Raw genomic sequence first — 26,315 nt, forward strand, 5'->3', positions numbered from 1 at the left:
GGTAATTGAAAAGTACCACATGACAGGGGTTGCTATGGTATCTGCAAGCGTGACATATTTATAAAGCAATAGTACAAAGGGGTAAGCAATTCCCTGGCCATTTATGAACATACATGCTACAGATATTTACTGCTTTGAAAATTAAAACAGTTAATTACATTGTTTCAGATATATTTTCTGAAAAAAAAAAAAAAAAAAGTTTTCTTTTTAATTGGCTATCTCATTCCACAAAGACAATCACCAAGATTGCTGTAAAAGAGAAAGCAACATGATTTTAAGGCAACAGAAAATGCAAGTGCATAATATATCCAGCACTGCTGTTTCTGTGTGTTATAAATTGTTGATGAAGTGCCATTCCTTCATTCCTTGTTTTCATAAAACATTATTCTTGCAGTAGAGCTTCTGTGTGCTTCAGCATGCAATTTCCCCTCTCCAGAGGGATGAGAATGTGCCGCAGTTTACTTTGCTTGGGTTACACTGCAGTATGATTTTTTTTTTAGGCAAGCACTAAGATACATGTGTTTCTCTGTGTCTCTGTGCACCCACTGATCAGCAAGGAAATATAAAATATGCTAAGTAACAGTGACTGCATGCTGGATCACAAAGAAAACCTATCTGTGCTTAGAGAATGATGGGTACCATCCTCCACTGAAAATGATGTTGCTAATGCAGAGGTTTGTGAACCATTATATATTCCTACACTGCAGACATTTCAGGATATTTCTTCTAATGCATTATAAAGCTAGATAAGCCTTTCTGAATATATACTATACTACTGAATGAGTATTGTAAGAATTTTCTAGGTCCAAAGAAAACCAAAGCATTTTTAATAATACTTCATGTTTAGGATTGTTTGACATGCAAATGAGACACATCAATATTTGACTCTTTTAGAAGGTGGAAGCTCTATTATATGTGCACAGTGGAACTGAATAATGCATATTAATAAAAGCAATGTTATCTGTGGAATTCCCCAGTGCGTTTAATAGACACCCTTAGGTTGTATTTTAGTAAGCTGGACAAGTGTGACAGTTCTTAACATCATGTCAGCTCTAGACAGATATAGGGCCACATATTATTGTAGAGAACCTAAATGCAAAAGCTGCTAGCCAGGTCACAGATCATTACCAACGAGGCTATCTTTACAAAACAAGATGAATTATCATGTCCACTAGAAAAAAAAAAATAAAAAATAAAAATATATATATATATATATATATAAATATAAATTATGTGCAAAGCTATAGGATATTTCCTGTGTCAGTGACTGCAATTTTTATTTCTTTATTCCGTGGCAGAAGACACCATGAGTACCACGATCATCTGGTAGGTGTTTGTGCCCTCTACTGGATGCTGTGAGGTTTAAATTTCTATTTCAAGTCTTAATGCAGCTAAACAACAGCTAAAGGAGAGATGCTCTTTTAATGAATTTGATGTATTTATAATATCAGGAACATACATTTCTGCTTAAAAATAATGTGTGTGTGTGTGTGTGTGTGTGTGTGTAAGAAAGAGTAAAGAAGGCTCTTTTCTCAGAAAATTTTAAGGGAACCTTTCTTACTCATCTTTCATTTTCTGTGAACCACGATAGTAAGAGAGTGCAGAGACCTTCTGCTGTGAGAGTTTTGCTTAATGTTTTACATGCTCATATATGACTGAACCACTATGCTGAAACATCTCTCATGTATCAACATTAAAACATGAATATTCTTTATACCTGCACGTTAAGGAGGAAGACTGCAAGTCAACTGTCTGCCATTACGGCAAATAACTTCCAGGTATACTGGAATAACTTCAAAGAAATATAAAAGGATCAAAGTTTATTCAAATATTATAATATTCAAATCTGCAAATCTACTACTCTTTCTGCAAAGAACCAAAAAGTTTACAATTGGACTCAACAAAAATGGTGAATGACTTCACTTAACATTTTGTTTATTGAAACCATAATCAAACTGATATTGTAAATGATCTCACATACACTTCTGCACATTACCATATTCATAGTAAAAATTTTTAGATAAGCATTCCATGCTTATTACACATAAAATTTATCTACCTACCTATCTAGCACTGACTTAAACAGTTTTGCTTCAATCAGCAGAATTGCTTCAATCAGCAATTCAATGACCAAGAATTTTTACAGAACATTTACGCTACTGTTTTGTATAAGTATTCTTAGAACAATAACTACTCTGGACACAGACACAAGCACAGAAAATAAATTAACTGAAATTAGGTATAACTACAATACTACAATAAACATACATGTTGTTCTAGAAAATATAACATACTTGAGGTTGTCTTTTTTTTTTTCCCCCTCCTGTTAGCTCTATTAACCCAAGTATACAGTAGCCTTCACAAGAGATATGAAAAAAATCATTAATTACTCCATGCACATGTCCACTTGCCCCACATCCTGCTGCCTGTTTGCAACCTCCTGTGTGCCTGTAATGGCATCAGAAGTGGTTCACCCTTAGTTTTACCAATTGCTTGTTAGACTGTATTAACTTCATACAATAAAAACACAAGGACTAAAATGAGTATATAAAAATGTTATCTTTATTCTTTTGGGTTGTTAGCAATGTTGTTACTTTTGGTAAAACAACTTCCTGCATGCAGTTCACCAGTACACTGCAAGTAAACAGTTTCTGTAAAAGCAGAAGCCCATCTATATTTTCTTTTGTAAGAAATGCAAGGTATTCCACTGTCCATTATAGAAGGTCACTATTTATTCTCACAAAGAAAGATTTTGAATAGCAAATTATATTTAAAACACTAGTACTGCAGCATGAATTAATGGGACCAGCAGACAGCATGAGACTAACACGGCAAAAGTAAAGTTTCTGTGACTAAGAACAACCTGAATATTGACAGACATCAGTATGATTTCAAAAGATAGCCTTCTATCTTGTGTCACATACAAAGAACTACTTTTTTCTTTACTACTATTTCTTTTAAAACTATTCCTTATTAAAGTCTATTTTGCAAAAAATTGCAATTGCCAATTCACATTGTATCTTAGGTTTCCCAGCAATAAATTGTCACAGATAGAAAGCAATAAAAATGACTAACAGTGTGAACATATTTGTAGTATCCTCTCATATGTACAAAATGTTTAAAACAAAATTATTTGCAAAACAACATGAATAGATCAATATTGAGAGATATATATTATAAAAGTTATTTTCAATAACCCCACATTTTTATCAAGTTAAGCAATATACTTATCCTGTGTGGTCTGGTTATTCACTGCATATTATTGATTACTAAACTCAAAATAAAATCTATAATAACAGCAAACTATTGCTTACTGGTATGAGGAATGATGGTCTCGAACAGTTTTTTTACTTTCTACCATTCACTTGTCTTTCCATCTTAGACTTGAATAGCTGTAGGATAATAGCAGCAAGCATGCTAAAAGCAAGCAATGCTAAAGCTTCCCAATTATTTGGAGTATTACAGAATATATCAAGCTATCTATTGAAACGTTATAAGCTACACTTAGTAGGGTACATATTTGATGCAATAAATACAGTATTTAGGTCACTGTCTCTTTTCAAACAGATACCACTGTGTAAAACAACTGATTAAGTAACAGAGGACATTTTACTTGCATATGAAGTATAAGCCCCAATGAGAAAAAAAAAGTGATGTAAACCACAGTGCAGGACAAAGCTGATTCAAGCACATCCTTTTGGTCACCTCAGCCTTGTATGGAAGATTGCATTTCATACAGTGGAAACCTGACTAGAATGCCATAGGGGTTGAAACCACCTCCAATGTACAGGTCTCTGTCATGGTCCATTTCTACAAATTACAGAAATGTCAGCATGAGGTATACACTAAAGCAATATTTGTCCCAGTAGGTATATTGCTATCAGTTTATACATATAGCTTTTATTATTGTCTTAAATGGGTTTTATTTATACAAAATAAATAAAACCTGTAGAGATTGACTTTAGAATGGAGTTTCAAAGCCACTTATTAGTGGGTCTAAAGATTTTCTAAAAATAAATAAATAAATTTAAAAAAGATTACCACTTTATTTCAGTAATTCCCTATAGGCAAAAATTGGTGTTTACAGCTTTTCTGTGATAGAATTGTTTAAAACCCTCAGGAACTAAGTGCTATCTTGGACCCTTAAAGATTTTAGATTGTAGTTTCATATTTTTCAAAACAGGAATTGCATGTAGCATGATTTATTTAAATTATTACCTGAATAGGACTGTGTAATAAATGAAGGTTCAATAAAGAGATCAAACTACCAACCTTCTTTCTGTGAAAGTGATTTCTTCCCTTGTTTTGTTTCCTGATAAGTTATTTTTTTAAGCTCTGTTCTGCATCATTTGCTCTAGAGAGGCCCAAGAATCTGGAATCTTGTCTTTCTGCTTTTAGAAGTGGTCACTTGAAGATAACTATGTTCACATTATGATGATATAAGTATGTATTCCTAACATGTGTGTTCCTCTGAAGAGTATTTACCTTTTTCCTCAACACAGTAGAATTACAAATAATAGTATGTGAATTAAAGCAAATGAGATCACCAAAAGAAATTACACAAATGGAATTTAGCAGATGAAATGTACACAGTGGATACATTTATTCCACAAAATACAGACTTATGACTGGTAATTTTGCATCCCATTCAAGGTCAATACAGTCCAAGAGGAAATTTAGAGTCTCCTCTCCATTAATGTCAGCTGGTAATAAAAGCTACTTTTCTGGCAAGGCTGTTTCCCTCTTACATACAGGGTTTACTAATGACAAAAGTCATTATTTTGGTACAGGCACTGACTGTAGTAAATATGGGTAAATATGTAAAAATTTGTCATTTTGGCATAATCCTCCAATAAAAGTATTATTGATAAAAACATCATCTTCTCAGGCTGTAAACAGCCATCACAGACCATATATTTATGTCCTCTTTTACTTTTTATTTCCTTTTCTGTCTTTCCCCTTGTCTTCTTTTTCTGACTTGTCATCTTCATATTTTTCCTTTTCTGGTTTTGTTACACTATCATAAGAAGGTGGAGATGTGGTGGATGTAGTCATATCCATTTTCTCTGGAGGGGAGTTTTCATTTAGCTTACCAAAAGTCATACATTTTTTGCTAAGGAGATCAGCCCCATCTTTGCGATACATATATAAAAGTTTCTTTATTGACTGCCTTAAAAGATAGCATCTATAAGCACGCTGAATAATAGTAGCAGACACTTCCTCCTGTTTGCGTTTTAATGTGGTTGTGATTGGTTCATAGGAGACTTTAGAAGGATTGGCTGCCATAAAACGATCTTCCATCTGGATTCTGAGGGCATCCATCTCATCACTTTCCCCCAAAACACGCTTTGTGAAAGCAAACAAGATGTCAAGGCAGTGAATTCTGTCACCGCTTACCATGGGCAGATCCATTGCAATAAGCTGAATTGTGTTTGGTTTTGGTATATTAAGAGGAGGGTCCAGAGAAGCTGCAAAATCAGACAGTTTGTTATATTCTATGAATTGTGTGGCATCTGGATCGTATTTTTCCCAAACCTCATAGAACATCTCAAAGTCATCCTCACCCAAAGGTTCAGCACTTTCTTCAGTGGCAACACCAAAATTCTCCAAAATCACAGCAATGTACATGTTCACCACTACCAGAAAGGATATGATGATGTAGCTGACAAAGAAGAAAATCCCAACGGAAGGGTTGCCGCAGTCTCCTTTAACAGAGCTCCCTGGATGAGGTTTCTCAGGGTCACAGTCTGGCTTCCCACTGTTCAGAATTGGGGCTAACAAACCGTCCCAGCCAGCAGATGTGGTGATTTGAAATAGGCAGATCATGCTGTTGCCAAATGTTTCAAAGTTGAACATGTCATCAATCCCAGCTTCCTTCTTAACATAGGCAAAGTTGGACATGCCAAATATCGCATAGATAAACATGACCAGGAACAGCAGCAGGCCAATGTTGAACAAAGCAGGAAGAGACATCATCAAAGCAAAGAGCAGAGTGCGGATTCCCTTAGCGCCTTTAATGAGACGCAGGATTCGACCTATTCTGGCAAGTCGTACAACTCGGAATAATGTGGGGGACACAAAATACTTTTCAATCACCTTAGCTAAAAACATACCTGTGAAAGATAAAAATAAAATTAAAAGGGTAACATAATCCACAACAAAGAGTAAGAATAAAGAACAACCCTATTTGTGGAATTTCTGGAAATTTTAATTGGAGGATGAGTCAATAGTTTTTAATCTGCTATGGGTAATTTGAGATTTTTTTCCAGCACTCTTTGAAAATGTGAGTATTAAATTTGATATGGAATTACTGAGCAGGTACTATTCTCAAGTATGCTTTGCACTTCCTAAATAATCAGGAGAAATGAAAATTAAGTATTCCTCTAATCAGTAAAATTTTGCAAAGATAAAACGTTTAAAATATACCTTACTGTATTTCATTTGAAATATAAGAGTTTCTTACCTACTATTGAGAGAATAACAACCACAAAATCAAATATATTCCAGCCAATGGTGAAGTAATAATATCGTAGTGAGAACAGTTTGAAGACACATTCTCCAGTGAAAAGGACAACAAATACCAAGTTAATCCAGTATAAAATATTTTGCATCAGGTCACCCTGGTCATCTGTTTCTATCATCATGGTGACCATGTTAAGACAGATGAGGACCATAATGCTGATGTCAAATGCTTGCTTTGTTACAATATCAAATACCAAGCCTTGCAATTTATTCTGAAGGGAGAAAAAAGAAAACATATGTTGCAGTATGCTGCATGTAATTAACATTTTTTCTATTCTACTTCTCTGTTCCTTCCTCCCCCAAAACGTACAACCAAGCAAAAAGCAGAAAAATCTAGAAGCACTCTCTAGTAACTTTTCTATTTGCCAGGTTTTTTGTTTTCCCCTCAAAACACAACAGACTTTTACTTTACCATATCCTTTGATTCTGTATTTCCCCAGGCATAACAACTATGAGAGACTTTTCCTGCAGAATATATACATGTTTCCGCTTTGAAATTCAGAGAATTTCAATCAACTCTAAGGGAGACTTTTGGTAGTAAAGATACTTCTGTTACTAAACTTAGACGACACCAGAGTAGCACATATTCTTACCGTTGGTCTAGGTATAGGTTTTTGTGGTTTTTTGGAACCCAACTTCTTCATTGCATTATAGTATTTCTTCTGTTCTTCTGTCATAAAAATATCTTGACCTCCAAGGTAAAATAATAAAAAATAAAAACTGATTACAGCCAAGTATTTATATCAATTAATTTACATTTGTATGAACCATGCATTCATTCTTACGTGTTGATATTTAAAAAAAATACAGTAATTATATCAAAGATCATTGAAGTATTTTGCAAGCCTTGCTGGAAGAATGAAACAAACTAAGGAAATGAAATAGAAAACAACTTTTATCTGTTACGTAAAACAAACAAAAAACCAGAACTGGTTAAATATAATTCATTTAAATAAGTACGGAAAAACTTGTAAAAATACACATTGTATGTAAAACAATGTAAAAAACAACTTTTAAAAATACATCCATTGTATGGATGTGTACATCATGAACTCCACACTGTAAATCAATCAGTCAGAAATAAAAGAGCTTCAAAGATAGAAAGGTTCATTTAGAGCTGACAGGTCTTCAGAGAGCAACTATGAAGAGCAAGAAATCACTGACGTTAGTTAGCTATCAGAATCCTCATTTTATCATATGGGTACAGGTATCTCTGATCAGATACTTGCTGCCACAGTAGTACTACTGTGCATGTCTGGGGTATGATCATCCCTCTCCATCAATAAGGGCATCAAAAAGCATTGGAATACTCTTTGTGTTTTCTGGCCTGAGTAATGGGACAGCAATCTGAAGAGAATGCTATTAAAACTGTCGTATGTAATACTTCTTAAAATACTATTTTTGACAAGTTTTGACAACTCTTCTTCCATGCACTTGATTTCAAATACATTCCAGGTATGCACGATGCCAAAGCAATAGCATTTGAAAATGAATTTCAGTCACAGTTGAATATGAATTTGTCAAATACTGTGTCAGCCTTCTCAATCAAGTAATAATCAATCTGAACATGTGTAGCCTTTCAGCTATAGCTACACACAGATATGAAGATTTAGAAATCAAAAGGGATTTTGTACAGTCTGCTCTCCTCATAAATCACATATTGAAGTAAAATTCAGGTATTAGAGACCTAGGGTTCTGGAAAAAAAAAAAACAAAACAAAAAAAAAAACAAGAAGAAACTAATTCGTTATTATGGTCGAAGTGTGAATCTATCAGATTTTAACCAGCAGAAATTTCAAAACGACAAAAAGAAAACAAACACACACAAAATAAAAATAAAACAAAATAAACAAACAACCACAACACTTTAAAGGAACTGGCATTGAACTGGGCATTTCTTCTGCTGCCTCACTGATGACTATAAACTGCTATAAATTGTGAACATCACTGTGTCTGTGATTCATTGGAAGAACGGCTGTCTCAAGGTGTCATACACCTTATACGCCTTTGAGGACTGAAACAGCAATTTGACAGCTAGTGGAATATATTTTCCCCAAGGCAACTAATGTGCTGAATGTGGGTTGCACTCAGGGACCAAAGAAATGCACGTAGTTTAACTACACAGGGAGACTATATTGCAATATGTCTTTCCCATTCATATCCCAGCAACATTGCCCAAAACAGGTATCTTTCCATGATGTGAAGGTAAAACAAAGACAAGAATATTGCTGGGTAACCACACCCTACACGTCCTATGCATTTCTATGAGCACAGGTGCCTCTATATGCTCAAAACACAGGCCAGTAGTGATTGCTAATTAGCTGTGTTAAGTGAATAATAGCACACAAATAGAATGTTTCCCTGCCCATTTAACTTTTTTGGTGACAGTTACAATAGCTACAAAAGTACAAGGATACCACAATGCCAGAAAGACACCTTCGTATATACAGACCGACAAAAACGCCAATAGCATGTACATAGCTTCCTTAGGCTTTCTCTTGCAGAATCAGATGAAACTGAACCAACTCCCTGTAAGTCTTAGAAGCCCCTGATGTTAGTCAACATGTGTGTGTATGGGGACATCTTACTGGAGGATAAAGACGACCTCAGTTTTGTAAGCACAAACTCTTTCTTTCCCTTATTTGGGTGTGTAGATGAGACTCAGAAGATCTGGAGCAGCAAAATACAAAGCTACACACTCCAATTTCAAGTGGTAGGCTTTTTTCCATGTTTCTTTCATGTTTATGACCAAAAACCTTGTAGTCAGATATACTGGACTGGCAGATTTAAAAATAAATAAATAAATAAATAAGAATCTTAACTCCAAGGGTTAGATTTCACAAGCCATGCTGGGAAACCTCTATGATATAGGGCAAGATCTCTCCTTCTGAGGGCTAAAGAGAGAAATGGACAGAAAAATTGAAGCAAGATGGAGGAAAAATCAGAAGAAATGAAACACTGCAAAGCTGTGAGGAAAAAGAGGACTAAAAGAATTGCAAGACCAAACTTCCTATCCAAGAGACAAGTATTTCCATACACCTCAGTGAGAGAATAATTTTTTACGACAATTTATGCTCTCTCTACAGAGCACAGTGAGAGGAAAAGTACTGTCAAAGAGACAAAAAGTTAAAATCTCTCAGAATTCAAATGAGAATGTCAAAGTGTAACACATTTATTTGTATCTTAGATTACCTGAAATATTTAATCTTTTCCTGTAGACCATGACTGAGTACATTTCACTGGACTTATTCAGGAAAGATTATCCAAAAAACTTACTGTCAGGATTAGATTACTTTAACAGACCATCTGAAGAGTTTAAGAGGTGAAAAAATTGTTTTTGTTTTTTAAAGATTTTTTACAAGAATTCATTCCAGCATGCTATCTTCCATGCAGATTTCTATACATGGCATACACAAAGATTCACTGGAATTTTCCATCACAGTAAGTCTAGCAGTATCTTTCTTTGAGTACAATGAATCAAATCTGACAAGCCATCCAGAATCATGAGTATGAGCCTAGGCAATAAGTGTATGTTTCTACAAAATTATGTTCTGCCACTTAGTGGCACCCTTTTTATTAAAAAAAGTTCCAGTATCATTCTGTTTCAAACAGAACAGAACGTACTGAAAAATAAGACTACTGTATACAACATTTAAAGTTTATAGACAGCAAATAGAATTTAACTTGCCGTCATACCCAAATAGAACTTAACTTGCCATCATAGTTTGCATTTTGATCTACTTTAATCCTCCTGGAGTTCTTGACACAAACCTGTGCTCATTTGAATAACATAAACCTTTTCAGCTGGGAAAAAAAAAAAAAAAAAAAAGGCAAGAGAACACATTTTCACACATCAATAATTTTTTCTCTTACAAACTCACTACCAACTTATGACACAGTTTTCTAACTCTCTCTCATCTTGCAGTACTGATCAATAGTTTCAGGATCCTTGACATAATACATAACTTTGCTGGATGCTCAGTGACAATGAGGTATCATGAAAATGAAACATGGTGATACTTATCTTCTTTTTTTGTTGGTTGAAGTTATCTATGATGACACCAATGAATAAATTTAGGGTGAAAAACGATCCAAAGATGATAAAGGCAACAAAGTAAAGATACATGTATAGGTTATCCTCATACTTGGGCTGTTTCCCTACCTATATAACATAGAAAAACAGCAATACATCACCGATAACAGTGAAGACAAATTACAGAAGACTGAGCAGAAACAGAAGCTGCAACCAGATGGAAAGCAACAAGGAAAGAGAGAGGGGGATGCAGATTAGCTATTTTGGAGCATATCCTACACTTAATCTTTGATCTTGCAAATTTATTTAATACAGGCATCTGTGAATGCACCCACAGACCCACCTTTCCTTCCCTTTAAGTCTGCCAGCTCGTCTCTAATAGCACTTGATGTTTCATGTATAACCTACTAAATTTGACAGAAGTATGCAAGTATCAAAAGTAATTCAGCTCCTATGGATTGTATGCAGATCAGTAGTTGGACAGAGGAGAGATGCAAACAAATACCTGCATTTAAACGGGAAAAATTCCGCCATTTTAGTTTTTGAGATTGTCAGAGTGCAGCATGCAGCTCTGGATTAGCTACTGCAGGCGCTGTCACTTGCTTTATTTATTTATTTATTTTGGAAACGAAAAAAATATGATCTATACAATTGTACACTCCCAGTGACAGAAATCCATAGGAAACTAAATGTCAAATTTCACTAGTTATGTTACTCAATGTTATGCATAGGTTACTTATTAACTTATTAAAGCAGCAAAACTTTATGTAGGTCTACTTCCATATTATTATTATTTTTTTTTACTTATTAAAATTCATGCTCTTAATTACTTTATAATTTAAGATCTATATCAAAAAACACCAGTATTTTATATTTATTCTTTGTTTCTTTATTTCAAATGCCATTCAAGAAGCATCACATTAATCTTGTATTTGTTTAAACTCAGTGAATTTTACATTGCACTTACTTCTCTAGAGTCAACAGCAGCATACATTATGTCCATCCATCCTTTAAATGTTGCCTAAAAACAAAGTTTGTTAACATTTTCCATCAAATCTTTAAATAAAAAGACACCTCAAATATTGTAAACATTCTGAACTTTAAAACACTTTCTTGCAACATACTTGCACACAGAAATAGAAGGGAATATTAAGAGACAGTGGTAAGAAATGAGTGATTTATTCACAAAAAATAATTTACTGTGGTATATTATTAGTTACTAATACTTAAACAATAAACAAATTCTAGTCTTCAGGCAAATTCATATGAATTCTATGTGGAACAAGTTAAAATAAATATCTGAGTAAAACTGCCTTGTTGTAAACTGCAGTCTTTTTCTCAGCTCTAACTTTCTGACAACCAAAAACTAGAGAATGCCACCACTGGTTGGCATTTTCCAGACAGAATATGCAAACAGTCCCAAAAGAAAGTCCATAAGATAAGTAGTCTCAAGAAATCTTAAGAAAATATAAAGTTTTAAATTGTCTAGACAGACTGCTTCTGCCTAGAAAAAGTAAGTTACTATTGCATTTACTATGTGAAGGGAAGTTTTAATTTAACCATTTTATATGACTCAGAGAAATAAATTATTATTTAAAATTGCTGCAACTCTACTTTTAGCTACAATTTTACCTACACAGTCTCAAAAGTTTATATATATATAATATCTTTGAATATGAAATACCTTCCTACCCTATATAAATATATATATATATATATATATACACACATAATATATATTATATATAAAATATTATATTATATATAAAATAACTGCACTGGATTTGCATGTGTAATCTCTTTGTTGTCCAGTTCACGCACAGATTTTGTACCTCCTGTGTCTGGTAAAAATGACTGTGAGATTATTGAAAATAACCTCTCTGTGGTTCAGGATGGTGGTAAGGGAACGAAAGTTCCGCCTGTGTGATTCTACAATGTCTACATATTTTACTTTTTTAACTAGTAACATTCATAGTATATACAAAGTACAGATAAAGGGATTAAAAACAGACACCATCAATATAATAGATCTGTCTCAATACAGGCACCACTTTCTGATTGCCCTGACTGATTTTTGTGAAAAAAGCTTAAAAATTGCAGAACATGGTGTAAGCTATTGCAGGTGTGGGGTGCAGAGATTATATAGCTCTACTATCTGAAACAGGTAAATAGTATCTACTACCATACACTTTGAGATAACACATTTTAATATTTTCTACCAATATGAACATAATCCTTATGTTTACCTGTGGACTGTGGAAAATGAAAGAAAAGTTAATTATTAGCCTGAGGTGCCTAGTAGGTATAGAAAAAGTGTTGACTACAGCTTGACACTGTATCTTATTCACAACATAGGAAGAAAAAATAATGTTTCTTCCCTGGTCAACGTATCAAGTCTTCGTTAACTAAGCAATTTTCTTTTGTTTGTGACAGAGAAAAGAGGTGTGACAGTGGGCCCAGACGTCTTTTACTGAATGAAGTTACTGAACGAGTGGTATAAATTCAACTTCATTGTGTATAACTGAGTCCTTCACTGAACTATAATGCAGAATCGAGCATTTAAGTTACTACCTCCCTTTAATTATCACAAAGAAAGCTGAGAATTCCCACGGAAGATGAACTGCTTGAGTAAGAGAAGAAAAAAAGTTATAAACAGAGGTTAAGTTTACAGTACTGCAGTTAATTGACTGTTCAGAAGTATAACGGCTAACCAGGCCCAACTGAGCATTTGGACTTTTGGATGAGTGGAAAACTACCACCAATATTAAATATTTCAGATTCTCCATCTGCTTTTGCTATTCCTGTGCTGGAAAGCAATGAGCAAAAACCATGCCTGTGGGAGTCTGAGAAAAAACACATTTTTATCAAGACCTTGTCTCAGGAGAGGCTGACCAGCACCTTTGTCCTTCTACCAGTTTTGTTGATTTCGGAACAATTTAGCCTGAAATGGTGTTCCAGAAAGTCACTTTTTGTTACAAGAAACAAAATAAAAAGACTAACTATTCAAACCCAAATAGGAAGTGACTACATGTGGCAACAATAATGTTAATACTTCTTGTCATGAAAAATTTTCAGGAATTCAAATATTTCTACTGTTTATCAGATACAGTGAAATAAATCCAGGTGTGCCTAATACTCCAGGAAAATACTCCTGTCCGCCATGATATTAAGGTATAAATGTTTAGTTTATTGGAAACATTACATAGATGAACAATTCTATGCAAGATGAGTAACAAAGGCAAAGACACTGCTGTCCTCCAGATCAGTGAATTATGCAATAGCCTAGTGCCATTTAGAAATAGCTACTACTTCTCCCTTGAGCTTACCATCCTTAAGATGGTAACTTTGTAGCACAATACAAGCTACTCACTACCAGCTGGAGAGTTTAAGAGACAGAATAATGGCCAAGTGCTTATGAACACAAATGTTTTCCCAGAAGCAGTGTGTCAAGTGAACCTGATTACGAATACATGTTTCTGTCCTACTGGCTCCAATCTACACATGCTGCTTCTAAAAGAGGTTTCTGCTTTGGCAACTGCCCATCTAGAAAAAAGCTACAAATTATCTACAAAAAATAATAATAAAAAAAACCAGAAACAACACTTGACAGACAATAACTATACTAGACTAATAGGAATTATAAGAAGGGAAAGAACAGAAATGAAAAAGTGAATTTAAAAACTTTTTCCTTCATCTCCTTATCCCCATACCAGTAGTGTACTCTTTCTAATTTGAATGAGCTGTAGAATGTATCTATTTGACTACCATGGCAGAAAATTAATCCTAGTTGCATTTATTTATTTATTCATTTTTAACTAGATTTACTTCTGTAGAACTTGGAAATATAGTAATGGTTGGGTGCAAAGGAACTTTATACTCATATAACATATATTATATATTTTTCTTCTTCCAAAATTGCCATAGAATCTATCAGATTTTCACCACAGTCAATAAATAGCTTAATAGAACACATTTATAAAAACCAATCATTTATCCATGCATATATTGTAAAATAACATTGGAAATTATGGAACTAAATATTACTGCTACAAAATTTAAAGCTGGAAAATAAATTTATCAAAATTGATACACTTACGACTTGAAGCAGAGAAAGATAACCAGCTCCAACATTATCAAAGTTTACTTTCACATTTTTCCATCGAGTGCTCGTAAGATTTTTACACGCAGTTTCATCATCAACTTCTTCGGGTTTTAACTCAACACCAGTTGTGGTATTAATACACTTAAAAAACTTGCCAGCAAACAAATTTACTCCCATGATGCTGAAAATTAGCCAGAATGTAAGACAAACCAGAAGTACATTCATAATGGATGGGATTGCTCCAGTAAGAGCATTCACAACCACCTGTTAAACAAAAGAAAAAAAGCTTTCTAAAAACTGCATGCATGTGCCTATATATAAATATCAGCAACCATTTATTTTTCCAAATTAAGCTGAAAATTTAGATTAAATCATTAAAATACACTGAAAAAAAATGCCAATAAAAATAGAAATATACATAATAGAACAAAACATGTTACTACGTGCCTTGTTAACTCACATGCAGATTGGACATCCTCTGTGGTTTAATAATTTATTAAGTATATTTTTATGAATTTGTTTTACACATTAATTCATGATTTCATTTTTTCTTACCCTCATGCCTTCAAAGCGTGACAAAGCTCTTAGAGGTCTCAAAGCTCTTAGTGTTCGGAGGGATTTAATTGCACTGAGTTCTGAGAAACCAAGGGCATGAGCTACCAAGCTAACCAAGGAGACCTAGATGAAAGAATATAAAATTAACATTTTTAAATTTTAGAATAGCCTCACAATACAAGTATAATGCCTACTGGAAAGAAAACATCAATTTGGGTATCAGAAAAAAAAATAAAGTTGCCTGTAATTTCAGAACAATTTAAACTAAAAGAGACTTTAAAATCTCTGAAACTTTCATAACAGACATGTTGTTACGCATATATAAAAAAAACACATAATACTTTTACAAAATGCAGGGCATAGGCTGTGTTGAATTACATGCAACATTTTTCTCAGGTATCTGGGACAGCATACTAAATAGTGTATTTGCATTTCTCATCAGTTCTTAATGGTGAGGAATTCATCCAACATTTTAGTACAAACCACTGCAATAGGTTAGGAGGATTACTTGAAATTAAAACAATGATGTGCATCATTATATACAATATTAACAAAGACACACAACACAAAGGAATAAATAGTTTCAGAATTAATGAAAGAACAGCTGGAAAAAAAATACTAAATATGGTAAATCCATTGCATTTGTTGGTGAATACAATGCTTTACTCTTCTGCTTCAGATGTCACAAAAATATTCTCAGTCAAGCAGAAAGTGAAAACCACATGCAGTTCCGACACTGGTTACAAAGGATACATGATTAGGTATGTCCACAGATGTGTGTTACACTAAAATTTTGCAGTGAGTTCAAATGAAAGCAGTAGCCAATTAGATTCAGCACTTAAAAAATTCCAAGCATTCTTTCACTTCCATCATCAGCCCCCCTGAAGTTTGCGAGGGCATGACAATCTGGATAATAATAATAATAATAATAATAATAATAATAATAATAATAATAATAAGTTGAATAAACTCAGTCAAAACCTGTAAAGTACTAAAAACCCACCCCATTCTGTGTGCAACGTTCAAGCACTAAACAATACTCTAAGACTGATGATTACAGACATGATAAAATGTGACCCAGCAGCATTTGCTTCTACTAATTTGCACTTAGAACTAATTCACATAATAGACGATATATGAATAACTAGTAATTAATATTTCCTGCAGATGGTAAGTCGTCATGGTGGTATATGGTGAATCAGACAGGACACTGATAAGCATGAATACTAACTGTATGATGACATAAATACGAATGTTAGTACAATTACCTAAAAGCAATGCACTCAAATACATGTAACAGCAGACAGCAGTTTCCTGGAAAACAGTATCTGTGACAGTAACAAGAGTTCTAACAAGAGTAACAAGACCTTTCACCTAACATCCAAATTTTTTTTCTCTTAGAATAACTCAGAGAAGCTAAAAGGGACATTCTCTATGATCTGAGACATCACCAAACAAACCAAAGTAATTTCAGCTTCCAAAACAATAATCTAAAAAGGTAAATCAAAGAAAAATGGAAGAATTGCACTGAAATTATCCTTTCAATCCAGTAATAGTCAAAATGAGGATTGCAAAAAGTTAGGAATCATTCATTAGCAGTTATCATTAGGAATCATTCATTAGTAGCTATCACTACTTTGTTTTCCTCTAACCATATCCTTACTTCAATATCTGCCTCCTTGCCCTCCCCTTCTTTTTGTCTTCATGACAACCCGATATTCTCTCCCCACAGTTCTTCACCGGTGACTCATTAAGCTCAGGATCAACTGTCCTACGCTAACCCTATATGCTCACTTAAATCTCCCTCCCTCTCCCGTCTGGGTCTTCCTCTTTGCTTTGTCACCAAATCCAGAAGACTGAAGACCTTCCAGATGACACACCTCAATCCCTGATTGTGACCCAGAGCAATAAAACAAAGACAGAAGAAATAAAGTTAATAACATATACAGACAAAGTCAGATTTAGTTACTTATGGAACAATTACAGTGGAAACGTTCACCAGCATGTCATTTTCTCTTATATTTAACTCAATTTGTATTCATCACTGCATATGCATGTATCACGTATAATACAACCTGCCTAAACAAAAGCAACGTGCTACTTAGAGACCATAATACCTACATCAACAATCAGGAAGTCCAGCCAGCACCAAGCATTAGTGAAGTAAGTTTGGAAACCATAGGCCACCCATTTTAGCACCATTTCCAGAATAAAGATGTAAGTGAATATTTTATCAGCATATTCTAGTATGGTCTTGATAGTCTTACGCTGCTCAATATATATATCTTCAAAAGCCTGTAGGCAATATAGGTTGTATGTAAGTAAGATATTCACAGGTCTTTACAAACTAGAAATTAAGCCACAAGAACTGAAGAAAAAAAGGCAAGGTAAAATTGCTGTCATCTTTATATGTTTTACATTGAAAAGCCAGGATATACTTTTAGTCTCTGCTTATGCTAAATTTTAGACTTTATTGCCTCCTGACAATGGGATTACAATATAATGATTGAAGTTGCCAAAAAGCTTTTTGGAAATTTGAGTAATAGTCGACACAGAATGCCAATTAACAGAAGTGAATAATGAGAGAACACGAGGAAATCAGTATCTGTACTACTTCTGAAGATTATTCTAATTTACAGCAGAATAACTGTTCCAGTTACTGCATAAAACTTTTGCATGATTTTGTACGATTTTTCTAATTTCTTAAACAAGAATTTAAACAAAATCATCTCAATAAGCACTCACACATATCACCTTGTATTCATCAAAAACTAATCTGCAGAAGGTTATTTGGCAGCAGAATTTTAATAATTTATTTTATATGCACTGGGAAAATATTTTAGGAACTTCACTCCACGCTCTCTTTCAAACCATTTCTTTTTCTTTATGACCACAGATGTGTTATAACCATGATTTTGATAAAACATTCTTCATAGACACAGTTTTTATGGGTGTACTTACCAAAGCACCACTACTGAGAAGAATCATGAAGACAATGAATGTTTCAAACCAGTTGTGTTCTACTATCCTGTAGCATGTTTTTCTAAGGTTCCACCAGATTCTTCCTTTTGTGCTTTCTATATTGCCTTTACAGCATTTAAACTTCTGTATACAGCCTAACAATATAAACAATGACAAGCCACTTTAAAGGTAGAATTCTCATTATTCTGAAACAGCAATATCACTTTCATCTAGCTCCTGTTTCATGAGGTAGTCAACCTTTCAAATTACTGGATTCTGCTTAAAGCATCCTTGCCTTCTTGATTTAATATGTTGGATATAAGAAGGCTTGCACTGAAGTGATTTTTTTTTCCTACTACCCTTATACTCCATTAAGCTTAGAAACAAAACTAGTCATCTAATTGAGCTAATTCTCATTTATAAACATATTTTCTGTCTATATACAGATAACTAGGGACCACATAGAATTGCCAGGGAGTAGAAACAACATGACAATGTAAAAACTTTCACATGAACTAGTTCAAGAGTACAGAAGCTTTTTTTAAAACGACTTTTGCCTCTCAGCTACTATTTAAATAAACCACACAGATGTAAATACCTTTTAAGTTATGTTGAGGGTTGATATCTACTTCAAGAGTTGACTAATGATACATCCTTTCAAGACAAACACCTGATTTAAATAGAGATTGCAATATAATCTAGAAGCTATAAAATAACTTCCAGATTCCCATCCAAGGTAACCTAGTAAGACTTCTTTATCCATAGATTGGACTTTTCTCTTCAAAATTGAATATCCCTGCTTGAGCAGGTACATGGAAGTTATGTAAACAGTATGAAAATGTATAAATAAATGTCCAAAGGAAAAAAAAACAAAAAGATGTATAGGTATTTTAACAAGATATATTATAGGTACATTTACAATTCCAGTAACTATTTAAACTGTATGTTGAAATATTATTTTCCATTAATAATACTTTAAATAATTTATATTTTCACTAATTCAAGATAATTTGAAGAACACATCATAATTTCTCAGATAAACGTGAGTAGATGAGAGCAATATATTCTAAGTATAGTGGAGAAACTTTTCCACATGGTAGATTCATGATAGCCATTCGCAAAATAAGCCTCACCTTGTAGGGCTCCCTACCACATCATGGGACCACAAGAGTTTATTTGCGCAGCCTACAGTCTCTAAGAAACACATGAACCTCACTACCTGGCTTTTCTTTCTTTAAAAATGATTGATAAGATAGAAAAGTAACCATGTTTAAATTATTTTAATGGGTCCCAAAGGCAGTATTCTAGTTTTCCGATGAGTGTTAGGTTTGTGTCCTACAGGTTACGCTGAATTTCATCAGCTCACATAAAACTACCACCATGATGAAGAGCATGATGTTTTTGTTACTTATAATAAATAATAAATAAATTCACCTTCAACTCCTCAAAATGCCTACATATTGAAAAAAATAACTCTACACCAAAAATAACAGATAGCATGTAGTATAACAAAGAATTGTAATACAATATAAAAGTATTTGAGAAGTATAAATATTTTTACTCAAGAGCGTGCACATCGCCCCATGTTCCAAAAAATTATTTTAAATAAATACTCCTAAGGACAAAAGCACTAGCCTAAGTCAAAGATGTCTTTATAACACTACATCAAAAGGCATAGCCAATAAATACATGACAATGATAAGAGCATTGATGTAGAACATATTTTATTTTGAATGACTTTCTTTTAATCATGACTTAAATGGAAGGTAAAACGTGTAATATCACAAAAAAAAAAAAAAAGAAAAAGCTCCTATTTAGTAAAGTTCAGTAGTCTATAAAAGGATATTGCTATGCAGAACTGAAACAAACAATCTTCTAAGGACATTCAAGTATGCCATTAGACTTCTTTACTTAAATGAAAATGTAGGATCTCATTCAACCCATTTAATTTGATTCACCTGTTGCATCCCTCATTATATTTATGCACATACATGTATATTATATTATACACATAGCTTCCTGCCCCCAGTCATTAGAAAAATGTCAAGATAATAAGTCTGTTGTCTGAGTCAGCCTTTCCAAGATGTGAATCGTCCACTGGATTACTTTCTAGCACTATGGAGGGAACACAAGTAATGACTCTGATTTAAGCTTCTCAGTGAAGCAGCTCAAATTAAGTGGAGCGAACCTGGTTTACAGTTTGGTCTCACAGATTTCACTAACGAGACTGGCATTTAAATCAGCAGGAATACAGTTTGCTAAAAATCAGTTTCTTAAAATTACATCTATCACTATAAGTAATCAAACACATTTAATTTTGCATAACAAAAATGGCTCTATTGTCTTCAGTACAACCATCTAAAAAGGGCAAAATTAACTATATCCTAAGACTTAAACAAGGATATGGGACTGCATTACAGAATAGTTTCCTTGGACTGTGAATGCTTGTTTCAAACAACTCAAATGTAATTGCTAACCCCACATTTTATTTCCATACCTTCTGTAAAGCATGCCTGTAGCTCTGATGCTTTTTCTGGTTCAGTCTCAGCTTTTTCTTCTCCAAAGAGAGCTAAATTAACTGTACTGCCTTCAGATGAGCTGGAAAAATTTATCTTCTGAAAATAAAATTCCACAGTAGCAGTTATACTCTAATAATGTCAACATTTTGGAACTGTAATTAACATTAAGCATGCAACACAGTGTACAAGTAACAATAAGAACAATATTTGTCACATACAAGCATCCACATATAGCAGTCAATGCTGTTGAAATGTGCATAAATCATCCAACTTTCTACCTATAAATTGCAAGGTGTATCATGTAATCTTTCACTGAATTTCAGAATTCCTGGTCCAATTACAGTACTATGTTAGCATTCCTTGAAGCTAACTACTACCAAGTAGATTTTTTGATAAATTTATTTTGTGTTCTACTGTTGCTTTCTTAAAATACATCTCCATTGCTACGTTTTAAACCAATATGAGTTATATAGTGTGCTTTAAGTTCATTTATCTTGGTAACTACTTTCATCATAGCAGTCTTCTCGATCTTAAGACAGTAAATCCTTCACAGTAACACTGTGACCAATCAGGATAAACTGTCCAAGGAAGAAAATGAAGCAGAATTTTATGGACTGATTTTAATAAAGTGACATTTTTTCATAATATGAAAGTAAGGGAAAAAAAATCAGTTCTTTTTCACTGGCATCTTAAACGTCAGAATGATGCAAGCCAACTACTTTTTGCATATGACAAAAATTGACAATAAAATTCGGTTACCATTGACCACAGATAATACATTTATTTACTTTTGGTTTTAAGATCATTATCATCATCTAGATTACAAAGTGCTAAAGTAAAAAACAGGATTGATACAAAATCCTGTTACGGAAATGTTCAAACTCATATTCAAATCTGAACACATTTATGAAATTAATTATGCTAATATATTAATATGCAAATTTTAATAATATGCTATTTTATTAACGATATTATTTGTTGATCATAAATATGTCAGTATGTTAGCATATGATTATCGCTATCATATGAATATTTATGTTTTTCTCATATGTATTAAATTTTTCAAAAAAGAAAAAGTATGATAAATACATTTCAACTAGCATTAATTCGCATTCTCTTTTGTCAATGCACATATGTATCACACTGTGCATTCAGAAACTACCTGTTACTCTGGTACACATACCTGTACAGTTAACACCCAGAGAATAAGGATATGTATTTTAAAATAATTAAAATGATATTAATTTAAATTACTACTAAACAAACGCTAATAAAAGAAAATTCCTGAATTTATTTTTTATCTTGTCATCTTCATGTGTCTTACACTAAATCCATACTCTGGAGATTTTAAAGGAAGACCATGGTGTCCCGTACACTTCATCTGAGTATGAGTACCAAACTAAGTCAAAGTAGTTTAGGTCACAGCATTCTCTGTCAATTTACAATCTTATTATCAGAAAAGTACATAATGTCAGTAATGGATTACACAAACACAACTAAATGTCTGTAGGGATGTAGGGAATGATGTAAGCACACTTTGTAAAACAGCCTCAATTTTGTAGAATTAACCATGTATTTTCATGAATTTTCATGAATTTAGCTAGACTAGTGTGATTAAAACATACTTAAAGAGATATTTAAAATGAAACAAGACAAGTTGCGGGCACTATCCAATGGAACTATTCACAATATTTACACCTCATTTTTGAAATGATGGAGGACAAATCTATTTGAAGTATGAAATAAAAATCTACTTTTTTCTTTGCTATGTTTGTGAAAGAAGGCAGAGACTACCGACTAAGAAAAAGTAATTCAGTGTTCTGCATTAACTTTTATTAAAAGACAACTTGATATTGCCCAATTTGCAGCTACTTTAGAAACATAATAGGAAATAAAACCTCAAAGTTATTCATATTAAATGTAAACATGTCATTATCATTTTCAGAAGTACTGATTTTAAAATACCAATATTCACAATAACACTTTTCCCAAGCACAAATTCTACTGAATCTGAGAATAGCTCTACTTATACACATAATTTATTAATATGTTGCTTTCATCATTCCACGACTTAGCATATATTTTGAAAAATGCCGCAGCAGTGGTGGATAAACTGAAACAATGAATTGAATTAAAAAACATAACTAAATAATTATATATGTATAAATATATATAATTAGGAGTAAGAACATTTTGTGTCATGGTGTTAATGAAAATTAAGAACAACATAAAGCGCCCTGGGTTGTCTAAATTGTAAGCTGATTAGTGTACCATTTGAGCAGAGCCATGAATTCAACTAAAAATATATATATTTAAGTACTAACAACAGTAAAAGAAGAACCGTAAATACAGAAGAAACTGCAAAGAATCAGTGAGTTTAAAACATGAAGTTACATATCTCATTTATTCCATGGTAGAATTATTGAGATTTTTATTTTTTTAGTTTAAGAATACAATTTTCTTGACTCTAGAAGAGTCTAGAGACTTCAAATTGGAAGCTCTGTGAACTGTTTTGATATCAAGAACAGCTGGTCTGGTTCCCTCTTTCTTCTGGGGGCACTGTAGGATATAATCCTGGGCTTGAAGGATTAATTAAACAACAGTTGTCTTTTTTATATTTTATGCCCACATTTTTTACTCACATTAAGACAAAAAGTATCAAACAACAACAGCAAAAAACTCTGACACTAAAAATCAGTATGTATAGTAAAGCTTCTTGTTCTGACCAATTTAAACATTCAGGTAGTTTCTAAGCCACGCACAATGTTTGCAGAAATTCAACTGTTTTTGTGAACCACTCCAGTAAGAGGAGTTTTAGGAAAAATTCCCTTCACGTTCCAGAGCATTTGGTTGCTCTTCAAAGTTTACCAAACTAAGGTAAGAAGGCCTCATTTTATATGCACTAAGCACTGGATTGAATGGATCAACTCACGTATTCAAAAGCTGATTAAGTTTGCAAATCAACACCTAAAATATTTTTGCTCTTTAATATATATTCCTCATTAATATATTTTTTTTAAGATGAAGGTATTAGCACTGGCAGTGAAAATAACTCAGATTTTGAATATGTTAACTTTTTCAATACAAATATCTACAGTACTGGTATAAGGTCAAAATTTGGAGCTCATGATTTTTTTCTGAAGGAACAATGGCACAAATAATTACAAGAATAATTTTACTACAGCAAATAGTTCCACTGAAGCCACTTAGGATTGCTTGAGGTAATTAAAGTGTCAAACTGTAGTGAGCATCATCTTCCATACAATAAATGAAAGTGTGCAAAATTGCAGATGATGAGTTTACAGAAAACTCCATAACAAGAGTGAATAAAAAGTAGTTCACTGATCATTCATATGCTGCTGACTATTGTGCATCAACTTATAGTTCACATTTTGATATTCAAATAGTAAAGGAAAATCTGATACAGTTCCCAATTTCCAAATCAAAGAGAACATATACTACCAACACAACCGTAAATATTTGATATAAAAGGGAAAAATTATCATGTTTTAAAAAAAAGCAGAAAGAAGCTAGGAGATAAATTATCAGTGTTGCTTAAAATAAGGAGGACAAAACAATGAGCATAATTCTCTAAGAGTTCAAAGCAAAAGGCAACTATTAGTAACAGTCCTTTGGTGAATATGTTTCAGGAGTCTCCTAGTTAAGAGAACCCAACTACTAGGTAGAAATGCAATAAAAACTCTTAGCACACCTCTGTTATTCCACTTACATTCCATCAGTTGAGTATTTCCCTGCTTAATCAGTTCTATTTTCAGCAGGAAATATGTCTTCAAATCTTATTTTTCCATTTAGTCTCAGCCTGACTGCCCCACGAGTATTGAACTTTAGTGTAAGCACAACCAGTAAAATTAGGTTCATTGGGGTCTTTTCATATATATTAATAATAAAAATAGAATATATAATCATTATAGTATAATGATCATACAATATATTAACACAGTAAAGTATAAAACAATAAACAATCATTTTTATATATATTGAAGTATTTTAAATGAAGAAAATAAATATTTCTAGATAAGGCTCGCAAATTATTATTCGAAGAGTAATCCCCATATACTGTTTTTGTTTTTTTTTTTTTTTCCAACATAAAATCAAAACCTCTCTCCCCACCTCTATGTAACAGGGAAAAAAACCCGACATGCACAGAATCACAGAATCATCTAGGTTGGAAAATTCAAGATCATCTAGTCCAACATCTTTTTTTTTTTTTTAAATAAATTATCATAGTATTACCCAAGTAAAGCAGTAGTAAGATGACGCAAGAGTCAAATGAAAATTCGAGTATTTGTGAGTTAAAACATTCTGAATCTTTGGTTTGCTATTTTACACACTGTTCTGAACCTGTCCAGATTCATGGCAGTAGGAGATTGAAACAGAAGCAGAGTCACATGAACAATATCCATCAAAACAAAATCATTGTCCCATACTTAGCACCTGTAAGATAGAATCCTACCATGGTCTACTCTCTCGCACTTGACTGCCTTTTCTAAAATGGTTTGAAATATCAGTAGGAAGACCGATCATCTTTCTGAATAGCTTACAGGTTCCTTGGTCACAAAATTGAGACCTGAAATACTTGTAGTAAATAATATAATACAAAAGACTACATGAGAGATAATGCAGGATCCCACAACAAAAACACATGAAAAAATGTATTTGGAAAAGGAATACCTCAATGATTCCTAAATGGCAAGTGGAACTGCCTGCCTATTCAGAAGAGAAAATGAGGAACAGGAAATACGTAAGTTGGTAGTTTTAGAGTTCCTTAGTTTAGAGATTTGGGAAGGTACTAGTTGTTATTTTGTCTTTTTAATTAATGCCTTAATTTTAGCCTTATTCTTAATTTTCCTAACTTTAATTTTTCTTGCTTATCTTCCTCATTTTAAATTATTTTAAAATACTCAGATTTGTTTAGACACCTAAATGCTACACAGATTTTCTGCTTAAAATGTTTTGTCTTTCAAAAAAAAAAAAACTAAATTCACAAAAAACAACTATTATTGACAAAGAGCTAAACTGATGCGTTATTAACTTCCAGTTTTAGACACATGAAAACTTCATGAGTAAAACTAAATTAGTATATCTAAATTCAAAAGGACTACACATATGCATAAAAAAGCTTGTTTGATTGTTCCCAGGAGTGTCTTTCATCCTATTATTTTAGCTTCTCTTACATGAGAAAACTGCAGTGTAAATGATAAAAACATTGTGAATAGACATGAAACGATTTATGTTAAAAGATACAAGCATTTCAGCATACACAAAACTGTAATAATAAAGATCAATAGGCAATGGGCAAATTAATATGATCAGAAAAGGTTTGTAATTACATGACAGCTAAAAACATGGTTCAACAGATGAACAGAAAAAAGGGAAAATTACTTTTGCACTTTTAACAGTTTTATAACAGTTATAGGCTGTTAATCTCTTTAAACCTTGAACAGTCTTGACATTTAATTTAGTTAACAGTAATTAAAGCCTACGAAGCATGCAGCGTATGCCACAGTAGTATAGAAAATACCAAAGATGTAACAAGGAGAGAGGAACACGTTGGGGTTGCCCCCAACCATGCTGTGATATGAGTCATGGGACTCAGTGTCTGT

At 33.1% G+C, this 26,315-nt stretch overlaps 1 protein-coding gene across 3 annotated transcripts in view; it reads right to left on the reverse strand.

The window, feature by feature from the left end:
* Nucleotides 1-1,914: 1,914 nt before the first annotated feature.
* Nucleotides 1,915-26,315, reverse strand: part of LOC101798011 (sodium channel protein type 2 subunit alpha) — a 74,404-nt gene continuing 50,003 nt past the window's right edge. For all 3 annotated transcript variants that reach the window (XM_027461352.3, XM_038182204.2, XM_072040909.1), the window contains 10 exons: nt 20,670-20,787; nt 18,173-18,327; nt 17,333-17,506; nt 15,212-15,334; nt 14,651-14,920; nt 11,522-11,575; nt 10,546-10,683; nt 7,116-7,220; nt 6,464-6,734; nt 1,915-6,113 (listed from right to left, as the gene is read on the reverse strand). In XM_027461352.3, the coding sequence (XP_027317153.1) occupies nt 4,930-6,113; nt 6,464-6,734; nt 7,116-7,220; nt 10,546-10,683; nt 11,522-11,575; nt 14,651-14,920; nt 15,212-15,334; nt 17,333-17,506; nt 18,173-18,327; nt 20,670-20,787 (2,592 nt within the window). In that variant the 3' untranslated portion in view covers nt 1,915-4,929. The remainder of the gene's footprint in view (nt 6,114-6,463; nt 6,735-7,115; nt 7,221-10,545; nt 10,684-11,521; nt 11,576-14,650; nt 14,921-15,211; nt 15,335-17,332; nt 17,507-18,172; nt 18,328-20,669; nt 20,788-26,315) is intronic.

Source organism: Anas platyrhynchos, chromosome 7 (genome assembly GCF_047663525.1).
Source record: "Anas platyrhynchos isolate ZD024472 breed Pekin duck chromosome 7, IASCAAS_PekinDuck_T2T, whole genome shotgun sequence".
In the NCBI taxonomy this organism is placed as follows: Eukaryota; Metazoa; Chordata; class Aves; order Anseriformes; family Anatidae; genus Anas; species Anas platyrhynchos.